General features: G+C 38.9%; 1 protein-coding gene and 1 long non-coding RNA gene across 4 annotated transcripts in view; one reads left to right on the top strand and one right to left on the bottom strand.

Moving 5' to 3' along the window:
• The window catches only part of LOC102162853, a 71,761-nt gene extending 68,937 nt beyond the window's left edge, over positions 1 to 2,824 (bottom strand). For both annotated transcript variants that reach the window (XR_002345970.1, XR_002345965.1), the window contains exon 1: positions 2,634 to 2,824. This is a non-coding gene — a long non-coding RNA (uncharacterized LOC102162853). The remainder of the gene's footprint in view (positions 1 to 2,633) is intronic.
• Positions 1 to 10,519, top strand: part of DOK6 (docking protein 6) — a 402,546-nt gene extending 392,027 nt beyond the window's left edge. For both annotated transcript variants that reach the window (XM_021099328.1, XM_021099323.1), the window contains one exon: positions 2,687 to 10,519. In XM_021099328.1, the coding sequence (XP_020954987.1) occupies positions 2,687 to 2,826 (140 nt within the window). In that variant the 3' untranslated portion in view covers positions 2,827 to 10,519. The remainder of the gene's footprint in view (positions 1 to 2,686) is intronic.

The raw sequence follows: 13,126 nt of genomic DNA, 5'->3' as shown, positions 1-13,126 counted from the left end.
CCACTGTGACGGTGGAGGCAGTGTAGACACTGAACAAGCATGTGGCCACATTGAGCACAGAAAGAAGGCAGAAAACTAACATGTATGGGGCACCTACCATCCTGGTTGTCTTCCTACATGTTGTTCAGTCCTCAAAATATCTTAGGAAAGTAAGTTCTGTCCATGCAAGAAAAAGAGGCCCCAAAAGGGGTGGTCAGAGCTGGATTTGAACTCAGGATTGCATGCTTCAGAAGTCCATAATGGCAGTGACAGCATCTGCCACTCAGTGGAGCAGAGGTCACTGGTTATCATTGAACTGATGAGTTTGGCTCTGTAACCAGCTCTTCTAAGCTCCACTGGCGTCCTGTTCTGACTCTGTACAGCACTGGCTGTACAGACCCTTCATTTAAAGTTTATTGTTATCTGTCCTGGTCTGGTGATCATTCCCAGAGCAGCTTGTAAACTCTGGAAAGTCAGGGGCCATGGTGTCCCTTACTTTGCTTCCTTGTGGAGTCCTTAACTGTTTTAGGAGATGTGTGGCTAATGTGAGCTCAATGATTGATGGATGTTTTCCACCCAAGGTTCTAGGGTCAAAAACTGTGTGCATAAGCAAAGACTCTTCAATATTCACAATTAGACCTTAGCTTTTAGACCACAAGTAATGTGAACTAAAGGTGTGCTCCGGCATCACTCTCTTTCAGATATTTCTAAAATATTTTAAAAGAATAAGATAAAGTCAAGGCCAGGAACATCATCTTAGTATTAGGTGGTTTGTGCACTTACAGGAACCGTGAGTTACCATCCAGCAAATCAATGGTAAGACAAGGAGGCAAATCTTAGGTGATTTTTCCTAAATCAGATTATTAATGCATCACAGACTTATTATATAAACATCATGTCAAAAGGCCACCTCCTAAGGGAAGCCTTCACTGACCAGCCCCTATGGATGGCCCGCACTGGACGGAGTCCCTCAGGGCATCCATCTCTTGCTATCGTGACAGCACTTAACATGTATGAACTGAACACTGATCTGATATTCAAAAGAATCACATTATATATTACTGTCACCCAGAATATGCAGATATGGGAACTGAGAAACCCAGACACCAAGTAAGTCTCCAGGTCAGTTAGAACTAGAAGCAGGGCAGCACACACGCCTGGAGTTCTAACTCCCAGGTCCCCACACCTGGCCTCACCCCTGCCTGCTCCCAGCTCCACTTCCCTCACTGCACCCTCAGGGTCCTACAGGAAAAAGAAGACATTTGGCTGAGATTTTATCAGAACTGAATGACGGGACCAGTGAATGAGCCGTGGGTCAAGTTACTGAACCAATAAGGAATTGTGAGGGATGGGCAACAGCAGGCCACCCTGCCACCCTCAGGCTGGAAGGACAAAGAAGGATATGGGCTTGCAGGACCCTGGTAGAGGGAGGGACAGACAGGAGCATAAAGGTCTGGAAGCTCAGGAGTTGGCTGGGCAGCAGGAACTCAGGATCTGATGGACAGAAGAGCCTGAGTACGAAAGGCCAGCCCCTCTTCTCTCTGATCTAATTGTATCTTAAGAGAAGCAGGCCAAGGGTGAATCCAAAAGCATTTTTATTAAGAAAGCAAGAGTTTTTCTCTCACAATTTTTTAGCATGAAGAGGTTCTATCACTTAATGAGCTTTTTTATGACCCAATTCATTGGCATTTCCTCCCGGGACCCCAAGCTTCAGACCCTGAAGGATCTGTGCCAAGTCACCAAATGCACCTGACAATGAAACTGGCTTTAACTGCCTGACCTTGCTCAGAGGGCAGCACCACCTGAGCAGCCAGAGATGTTGGGTGTTTCTGGGTTAATCGACCGACTTCCCTGGATTTCTCACCAGGGACCACAAAACATATAAACCAAACTCAGTACAGCTCTTCCTCCAAGTGAATTACAAGGCAGAAGGTCTATTTTATCTTCTCTCCCCACTGAGCACATCCATTAGATAATCACACTCACGTGCAAAAAAGTTAATTACTAAATAAGGAGGATGAGGAGACCCCTGGAAAGTTCATGTGAAGCCCTAGAAAGCCTTAGAACACATACTTTCTCTCTACACTGTTCGCTTTCTGCTAGTTTTTCAGTAACCACTTAGGGATTTTGCATTATACAAATTTCTCATCTGAACTACAAAAGCATAGACAAAAATTTTTTAAATATACTCTAAGATTTAACTTGGAGACTGTTTTCGTCACCATGAAGTTTACGGTTTGGGTTAACGTGCAGTGGGTCTACTTACAAACCAGCCAGGATAAGCTAGGGCTTGGAACTCTAACATTGTGAGAGCTTGGTCCTGATAACTGATGGTTACTGTCAGGGTAAAGTGTCGCCTGTTCGCTCAAAAAGGTTTTAAGAAGTGTGTAATTTGATTTTGTAGGCTGGAAAGCGAGTATAAAAGAAAGCGCTTAGAGGATCTCATCAAAAAGAGCTTTTTGGGGGAAAAGCTTCTCTGCTTTTGTTCTAAAAGTTGAAGGATAGTAGAAACTTGAGGTCCCTAGAAAGTCTCCCTAGCACTCTGGCGTCCAGAATTTCCGACAAGACCCACTCAAGGAAAAGAGTGAGCCCGAGGCCTACATCTTTCACTCACCTGGGGACGAGGCGTGCGTTTCTGGGTGATGGCCACTCACCTGCTTCTGGGCATCGACCTCTTGGCACAGCTCTCTCCCTTGTTCTCCTCCAGGTCACGGCTTCGGGACCTCGAAGATGTCACGGGCACAGACGTTCCCCAGCTACACCTCTGAGCCGAGCGAGGAGACTCCACAAGCCTTGTCCCGCTCCAGTAGCTACGGCTTCAGCTACAGCTCCAGTCTCATCCAGTGACGCCCGAAGAGCCGCCGAGACCAGAGAGACGCTGGCCGGGCCTGTCCGCGAGCCATCGCGCCCTCTGCCTCCCGGAAGACCAACTGCAGCCCAATTCAAAGGGCTGGGGTCTGGCCCCATCCCTGGGGAAGGTTACAAACTGGAGTCCCGCCTCCTTGATTCCGTGGCTAAGTCCTTTATTTATTGAGTTTCTGGGGGGGGGGGGGAGTCTGTGTTTTACAAAAAAATAGAATCCCAATCGTCTGAACAATCATTTAAATAAAATTCTTTGGGTTTGACAGTAGCAGAAGCCTGGGCACCATGAGAAGTGGCCCATGCTGGACCATCCCTGGGGGTGGGCATCACCCCCGTCCTCCCCCCTGAGGAGGGGGTCTGTCTTTAGATGTAAAAGGGACCCACCACAAGCTGTGCAGTGTGGAGGGTTTCCACTGGGATGAGTCCAGTAAGCTCTACAAATGGGATCATAACTCTACCTATGAATAAGCCCAGTGACAATTAAGGGAACACGAAGTTAGAACACACTATTAAGCAGGGCCTTGTAGCTCTACTCTGTGTGTGTCTATGTGTGTGTGTGTGTGTGTCTGTCTGTCTGTCTGTCTGTAGACAAATACAGATACAGATGCTGCTCTATGCAGCCATATCTAACGAGTTATCTATCAACGTGTGCTGAGAGATACAGGACATGCTCACTTAAATTGTTGAAAACTGTAATTTGGTGCATTAAAATTAAGATTGTTATGCTGAATAGCTCTTTTCAAAATAATGCTGTAAAAAAAAGTCTTTTTATTAGCAAAGTATGTAGTCACATCTGCTCCTGGGACAAGTGTAGGTGACAGTGTGAGTAGGGGCACCACCTTGGAAGCAAAAGAACCAGTCTAGCTGTCCTGTCCTGCACCGCTCTGTCATTCTATTAGGTACCCCTTGTTGTTGATGGTGTTTCTCCCTTTGGGCCCCTCTAAGCTCCACAGGGAAGATTGGGTATGACCCTCCCCTCATCAGCTTCCACTTCCTCTCAAGGGAAAGAAGGGTTCTAAACGACAGTCTATTTAAGGAGGAGATAAAATTACACTTTAAAAGAACTCAGCCATTCTGCAGTCATGAGAACCACAGGGACAGGATTGTAGCTATCACTTAAAGGGTCACAGATGTTGTTCTCAGAGAGCCATTGGGAGGTTGTCATTGACTGTGTAACCAGAATTTTCTGGGCTTTACTCTCCTTTTATTGGAAACAAGTTTGCTGGATTAAAAGAGAAAATGGATCCCCCCAAACTCTTTTTCATCCCTGGGACTGATGACAAGCCTACAAGCTTTAAAGGGAAGTGGTGATTCCCATATGAACTGAGGAAGTTTGGCTAATTCGGGTCAACATAGATATTTTTGCCCTTAGTTTTGGAGTTCACTCAAGTAAGAATAAAAGTCATTCTGCTTGAATTACCTAATGCCACATGCATAAGATGGTCAGCTCACAAATACTCCAGGTGGATTTAAAGAACAGCATGCCCAGGTTATGTAAGATGAAAACCTGATTTTTTTTTTCAATATCAAATTTTTTTAAACTTTCAAAGTTCATCTGTTGAAAGGGTGCCTATTTTGGTGCTCTGTGATAAGTTTTCTTTTCATCCATATCCATAGCTTGAATGCAGATTGGCAATTTCTTGTAGAGAGTTACTACTCGATAAAAATGGTATTTGGTCCCTCCTTGATAAATCTGTACTTACAGCAACTACCTAGACTCTCCATACCTCTCAGATAAGCATGAAAACCCCATCAAGAGGCTAATCATAAGAGTTAATGTGGCTGTGAAAAATAATTATCCTACGCTTTCCGGGATAAAAGGAAAATTACTCAAAGACTCTGCACCGTGAGTTTTGCTGACACAGCAGAAGAGCAGATGACTGATTCCTGACGATGATATAGCTTTCCCTGAAATCCCAGCTTTTCAGGGTTAAGTACCTCCGAATTACTTTAGCACTTGGCATTTGCTTTTGAAATGCAGTTAGTAAAACATGCCAGAGCAACTCCCAGCTGAGACTATTTGAGCACAGCTCCTAGTGGCGTCGCGCTCAGAGCAAGCCTCTCGCGGCTCCCTCAGTTGAGCCATTGCTTAGAGACCATGAGTTTCTACAAGGGACTCAGGGGGAAAGCCCCTCAGGGGTCCTGGTTTATGTCTCAGCTTTATTCATGTGCCAGAAGCACAGACAGTGAATTTGAGGGGATTCTGCTAATTAGATGGGTCTACTCTTGTGTCTGGTGGGAGACGCAATACCTGCATGAAGTAGTTTCAAGAACACCATTTGCCTGTGATCATTTCCCGGGGTCCCAGAGATTAGGTATAACCTTGGGCCAGTTCATTCAGAAAATAATGTCATTAAAAGAGTCAGTGAGAGAGAGACATTTCCTTCCCTCTTCTTTAACCCAAACTCATCACTATGAGAATAATGCTATGAAAGATTTCATGGTACGTTTTTGGAGATTTATTCTAGTATACTCCTCCAACGATACTTAAAATTATAGTTAAGTCAAAATTGCTAAATGAACAGATAGGAGAATTTGTATTAACCTAGTATACTTGACGTAAGGCAGTGCACGTTGTAATCAAAGTGACAATTAGATAAATATTCTACAAAAACCAAAGATGAAACATTTTTGAACCAGTCTCCTGAAACATCAAAAAATCAATGCCATTGGGGTACCTACAGTGGTCACAGGCATGTATTCAAGTCACTGGAGTTTGTAGGTTTGACTGAAGATGCCACTACACTTTGCAAGCATCTTTCTCTATTTAGAAAGTGTGCTATTCTTTAATGTACATGTGACTTTTTCATTGTGAGGGAAGACTGCTATGAACCAAAGACATCTTTTGGCTCCTTCTTAAACTGACTCAGTTGGCTTTCCATCCAGATTTAGACAAGTGGATGAAGATGATCACAGTTTCCATATCAAGTTGGAAGAAAGCAATGGTGAAGGAACCCAGCACAGGTTATAAAGGTTCTTCTGAGAGCATAGAAAGCCTGAAGGACATACACATTTCGTGGAAAGATCACCTGAAGGGATTTCTTTTTTATGTCTGCAATTTTTTTCTTTTGATATTATTAATTGCTGTATACATGGCTAAGAGATGACATTATGTTTATATAGAAAAGTCCAAAACAACTTTGACCCAATTGTTTACTATTCCGATAGGGGGAAAAGAAAACACGTCTTTCACTTATCATGGAATGGGTAATAGGCACTAGGAAGTAATTTATTCAGGTTGCAAGTATTTATGAATCAATAGGTTTTGGCCACTGCCACAGTTTGAACTTAATGAAATAAGAAATATATATTTACTTATATATTAGGGAAGATGCTGTTTGATAGAGCATGTGAAATAAAGTGAAACGTATTTATTAAAAGTAAATGTCACCTTTTTCACCAAGTAGTAACTAGAGTACTAGTCCTGGTATCTTGTACAATTTTCCTCTGTCTTCATTGGGCAATTATGTTTGAAAATCATTTAACACTTATAAAATGGTCAGCCACTTACACTTTCTGTCCCGTATAGAAGCAGTGGACTGATAAATAACTTTGTCAGTAATTTCTACAAATCCAATTTACTGCATGTGATATCATTATAATAGTTATTAAAAACATCATGAAAATTGATGTCTGCCCCTCATTCTTTGGCCAATATCTCAGAAAACTTTGTGAAAAAGCATGAGTACCCTACACCCTAGATTTTATGAGCCACTTCCTAAAATCAGCCATTAATGCTACAGTGCAAATGAGCTAAGGACATTATACTCTTCTTTTAAAAAAGTAGTCCAGATTTGATTTTTATACAACACAGCACAATAAGTGGGCAGTGTTCTCTCAGTGGGGCTGAGCTTTAAGACTTTAAAACTTCGTGTTTTATAACAAATACTATTCTAAAAACTTCTCAAAGTGAAAATAATACATTTTCTCCAAATCTGTCATGTCTGTCAATAGGTAGCAATTTCAAATTGCTTTATTAATCATTAACTATACTTTACAATCCCCAGTCCTTGGCTTTCTCAATATAAATAAAAATTTGCCACTATACCTGTTCTAATGATTATAATAATAGGCAATATGCCACACAAATGAACTCATAGCCTATGAAATTTACAGAGTGCAATTTCCCACGGAATGGGTAGAACAGGACAGGGACGAGTCAAGAGGGCAACAGTTTGGCTAAAACTACAAAGACTCCAGTGCAGTGTCCAGTGTTACACTGGGAATCTGCTGTCTTCACACTCTGACCTCAGTTCCATGTCACAGATGTGGCCTTCTTTACTAGTTTCACCTTGTACTAAGTATGCAATTGAAAGAATATATTGGTTGTATCGAGTTTTGAAGTTACCACAGAAAGACAACACATACCAAGGATGCTTCCCTCAGTTTAGTGAAAACTGTTAAACACAAAAGAATGTATCACAAAATACCAGTGGTTAAATGTCTCTTCAGTAACCTGAGGATCATTTTTGTACAGCCAACCTCATTTGAGTTTCAGCATGAAGACATGTGAGCAGTGACACTGGCTGGGGGCTAAATAAGTCAGAAGAGGCCAACAGCCTTACATGTGCATTCTCTCTAAATGTATGTGAAAGATTCACTCAATTTTTCTCTCAGAAACTACCACAAATCCTTACTTTTTTACTTGAGAATGTGAATCTTTGTTGTATCGTTTCTACAACTATTACAACCAGGTGAGACATGGGATAGTTTACAGACTCTCATGGACATATCCTGGGATATTGGACACATTTTCTGGACAGACAGAATGCTAGCTAGCTCTGGGAGCAATCATGTAGAATAAAGTTTCCACTTTATGTTCTGCTCAGGAGAAAATCAAACCCATGGGTATTGTAATTTATTCAAAGGCAAAGAAATGGTCAGGAATAGTTTTGCCAAGTTCCAGGCTTCTGATCAAGGAATGTTTCCTTGGCTCCATCTTGTCTCCCAGTTAGACATAGTGAGAACTGAGAAGTGCCATATGGCCTCTAAATAAATAGGCCCTTGTACAGTTAAGTGTTTCTCCCAATTTTTCAGATGTTCCTAACGCTTCCTGAACTCATCACCAATATGTTAATAGAAAGACCTGATGAGGCAATTCATTAGAATGATTATAGGTCATGAACGATTAGGATAAGTTTTATTACTCTTATACAGTCACCAAGTTTTTGTTGGAAATTCAGCTTTATTTATACTATAGTGATAGTTGAACAACAAAAACAAAAAATTAAGTAGACGTCTATGTTTTGTATTCCTACTGATTCATCGTATTATACTTGTGATTATTATTGGGGGCTCTTTGTTAGTCTATAGCACTTTCATTTAATTATCTATAGCATTCGTCACAACTTTGTTAGATAATAACATCTGGACTAACTTCTTGTCACATGAACTCAGAAAGCTTCCGTTTTCAATTGAAATTTGGGGAATGACTTTTTTTTTACATTGAAATTTCTTGCACATCAAGTTTTTTCTTACATACTTCAGTCAGCTAATTATTTAAATTAACTTTAGATAAATAATTTAAAATTTCTAAATATTATGAAAATCACATTTTACTTGTGATTTTCATTTTCATACACTTTTCCCTAGTTGAAGATTTTAACATCTTGTAAACATTTAAAGGAGAGGAAAAATACATTTTCAATTGAAATACATTAACTTCCTTCTAATGATTCTGCTTACTGAGTTTTTATTTTACCTTGTCTTCTATGCCTGCTGCACTTGTCCATATTTTCTAGTTTTAAGAAGAATGTAACTCATTTAAATTTTCTAATAGTTATTTTGGTAGGTTTAATAGTTGATACAATTAACTTCATCTGTCCGTTCCCCAATTTTAGAATGATTTTAGGCTTAGGACAACATGAAATCCATCCATTTTGTAGACACAGAATTGTGGGTAAAATGGAGCAAGGTCTCCTTCCACACAACCCTAGAACTGTGTGATGGCTGTCTTAACACTCAAGTCACTGACAGACTCATTAGAATTGCTTATTTGCAGGAATCAGAAATTTAAACACCCAAATTCAGGAAAGAGAATATTGAGATGATAATATAAAAATTCATTTAAAAAGTCACTGCAGGATTCCTCTCAAAGAAAACATTATGAGAGGGTTTTATGGTATTTCAATATCATTAACAATTTGACAAGATGCTGAAAGGCAGGGAAAATGAAGAATAAAATGCCGGGAGTATGTTGATATTAAATTATGAAACATAAATTAACATGACGTAGGTCAGTATGAAATACTTCAATTAGTCAAATTAAGACTTACATATTTATTATGTAATTCAAGGAAAAACACTTATTCGTCTTTAAAAATACCTATATATATATATATATCAAGGAGGGGAGTTGGGGGGGAAATGGAGCTCCATATTTTTGTGATGACCTAAAATAGAGAAGAAAGATTCTTTCCAATATAAGACACTCTCTGTTATTTTAGTTACAGTAGGTAGTATGCAAATCACAGCAACAAATCAGTTTACCCCCTGACAATAAATGAGCATGAAAGCCAGTTTCATCTTTACTATAGATGACAGGACCCTCCCAGCACCTGAAGAGGCCTCCGCTTACTCTCTCCACACAAGCCCTAACACACACACACACACACACACACACACACACACACTTTTGACTTTTTACTTATTGTATATGTCACACTATAATTATCTTTTTCTTAGGTTCACACACAATTTTCCCATCTTATAAAATCCTTACCCCATTCATCGTCCAAATATATTAAGTTATGTGCTATATGTTTGCTTTCTGTAAATTCTTTTAAATTATTTTATATATACTTTGTGAAGTCTTGTACTGCACATTGTAAACAGATGTCTTTGATCACTGATTAAGTTCATTGTTTAAGAGAATTTTGATAAAAATAGCTTTGAACATTTGGCCCTTATTAAGAAATAAAATAACCCACTGCAAATTTGCTTATATTGGAAAATGTATGGCTTGACATTCTTTATTTTTAATCACAATCTATTTCAGATAAATAATAATTTGGGGATCTGTACCTAAATACTAGTTGGGCCACCTTTGGGAAGGGAATGCAAAGAAATAACTGTCCCTGGAAACTAAATGTGAATTTCTGACAGAACAGAAATATTGTTATAATGAGGCAATAATAAAATTAGGAAATTAAATTCTTTTAAAATCTGTCCGTGTGATTTTTCCCCTTGATAAAATACATGAAATGCACAGTTCAAGAAGTATCTTCTTCTGAATTCATAGTTTCTTATATCTTAATCCCGAATAGATAAAACTTATTAATGTGTTACTCGTAAGTCTAAGAAATTTACAGATGATATTGCTGTCAGGAGGATAAATTATAGCTGTGCAATATTAAAATTTCTCCCACCACTTAAAAAAAGGTAAAGCAGTTTTAAAAAATATTACTTTACACCACAACTTTGCATGATGGAGATTTTGAACATCTAAATTGATGGCTTTTACTTACAAGTTATTTAATATTGTTAGCACTGTAATATCATATGATTTCCTTACATTTTTTGTTATGTGATAAACTGTAACTATGTAATTAAACAGAATTCTGACAACCATATTCTGCTAAACTTTAAAATGTCACTTATTCCTTTACTTATTGGCTTGCTATTTTCAAAATAAAGTAAAAGAAGGCCCTTTATTAAACATAAGATTACTGAGAATGTATTATGTATTTCCAGTGTTTTCTTAACCCTATATTATAGTAGAATATAATTTTTATTATGCTGACTCTGGTTTGGTGGAATCATAGAACATTAATATTGAAAATGACATTGGCAATCAACACTGATTTTTCTAGTGAAGTGACCTCTAGAGTTTTTAAGTGGCTTTCACAGTGCCACACAACTAGAAAACAGCTTTTCCTCCAGCACTATCTCATCCTTTAAAAACCAAAAAAAATAACTGAAAATGAACATTTGGCAAAGATTTAACATCCAGAGTGAAGTGCGTGTGTGCGGTCATAACTTCACTAGAGATCAGTGACTTCCTTTATTATTTTCCATCCCACGAGACAGAACTCTTTGTCAACTGAATTTTGGACCAATCTGGAAATGCTTACAGAATCTGTGTTTCAAACTTAATCTTTAACTGTTAACTAGGTATTTCTAGTTAGTTTACTGATTTTTTTTTTTTTTTTTTTTTGCTTTTTTGCTTTATAGGACTGCAAGTGTGGCATATGGAAGTTCCCAGGCTAGGGATCAAATCAGAGATACAGTTGCCAGCCTACGCATTGCCAGATCAGCCATGTCTGTGTCCTACACCACAGCTCATGGCAATGCCGGATCCTTAACCCACTGAGCAAGGCCAGGGATCGAACCTGTGTCTCATGGATACTAGTTGGGCTCATTACCACTGAGCCACAACAGGAACTTCCTTATTCAATCAATTTTGAGTATTTTTCCTTTTAGAGAGTGTTCCCTTTAAAGAGGTGGTGAAGATTCCACAATACCAGAGAAATCCAAATTAGTGAAGATGTTTGGATCAAGCAGTCAGTCCTAGTGGTAAAAATGTCTTACTCCAAGCATATCTGAACAAAGTCATGAATTTGAAGAAAGAACTGAAAAAAATAAGAGTGCTTTCAGTTCTGTGTAGCCAATAGAAGCCTGGAAAATGATAGTAGTGGCAATGATGATGCAAACACTCATTCTTTCTAAATCCTGAATGAAATACAGCTTATTCTGGATGTGACTTTTTGTGCCACTTTCTAACAAATTGATAATGTGAACTTGATGGATTTTTCTTTCCCTTTCTGTCACTATTAAAATCACAGGGATTATATTTACAGGGGAAATTGTCTTTCTGAAAAGTGCAAAGGTTTGTGTAAATTTAGAACTAACATAAGAGAAGGTATTTAATAAAGGCATGTCAGAAGGCATAGCCCAGTAGCAATAACTATGCTATTTTTATAATGTACAAAGAAAATCTCCAAAACTGCTCCCCTTATTTCCAAGTTACTCAAGAAAAATATTCGACAAATATACCTAATTTTGACATCCATATGCTGAATAACAAATGTTTGAGAAAGAACTGGATAGAGTATATAAATATTCCTGGAAACACAAACTATCCTAATATCTAGGTGTTTTAGGAAATCAGCCTGGTAATTTAGATCATCTCAAAGGCCTGTCAGTGTCTAAATACTTATTGACAATTTGCTACTGACAAAACATGAGTAGAAGGCATAGAATAGCTCTTGGCTCTTGGTTCTTGGTTCTTGCCTCCTTTTAACTACTTTTTCTTTTTCTTTTTTTTTTTTTGGCTTTTGAGCCCCTCGCCCTCTGCATCAATATGGAGTTCCCAGGCTAGGGGTTCAATTGGACCTGTAGCTACTGGCCTAGCCAAAGCAACACAGGATCTGAGCCGTGTCTGCGACCTACACCACAACTCATGGCAACGCTGGATCTTTAACCGACTGAGCAAGGCCAGGGATTGAACCTGCATCCTCATGGATGCTAGTCAGATTTGTTAACCACTGAGCCACTACAGAAACTCCCTTTTAATTACTTTTGATACACATCAGTGTCAGGAGGGCACTCTGATGGTAAACGGGTATGTGGCTTTCCAAGAAAGATAGGAGATGGCTAGAAATAAGGGAGCAAGGGAAAAAAGAGGGACCAGCCTCATCAGCTTCCTAAAGCCCTTTCTCAAAGCTGTCACTGCATTTCTCTCCTCCTGCCCCTCCCCTCCCCCTTCCTTGTTCTTTCTCAATCTCTCTCTCTCTCTCCATAGTTAGACCCTGCTTTGTTTTGTTTTGTTTTGTTTTTAAATCACAGGCAATTAATTAGCCAGTGTAATTAACATAACTCAAAAATAACCTCTTGCTATTTCAATTGTATAAATTTTGTTAAACCACTTGTTATAAAATTCTGTATTCCTCTTGATACAAACAGGTACATAAGACAAATAAGCACCCACCATCCCTCTCTATGTGCATGTGAATTACAGAGACCCATTTTACATATCTTACACTCTTCTGAATATTTGTAAACTTTAGTTATAAAGTAGCCAAAAGAAAAAAATACTACTTCAAAATTCAATTTAAAAAACGTTAATTGAATCTACTAAGAGCTGGGAATTCAACAGTGGGTAAGATTTGGATCTTCCTTTAAGGAACACATCATTTAAGGAAAAAGATGCATTTCAAGTCATGAAGCAGGTATATTCAGTCTAGTTCTGTTCAGCCAATGTCCCTTGACTTAGTAAAGTCCTTTCTTGTTCTAATATCCATTTAAAAATGTACTTTTGGCTTTCCCCTCATGGCTCAGTGGTTAA

Source organism: Sus scrofa, chromosome 1, assembly GCF_000003025.6.
Source record: "Sus scrofa isolate TJ Tabasco breed Duroc chromosome 1, Sscrofa11.1, whole genome shotgun sequence".
In the NCBI taxonomy this organism is placed as follows: domain Eukaryota; kingdom Metazoa; phylum Chordata; class Mammalia; order Artiodactyla; family Suidae; genus Sus; species Sus scrofa.
Note: the sequence above shows the minus strand (reverse complement) of the source record. Positions and strands in the feature narration are given on the sequence as shown.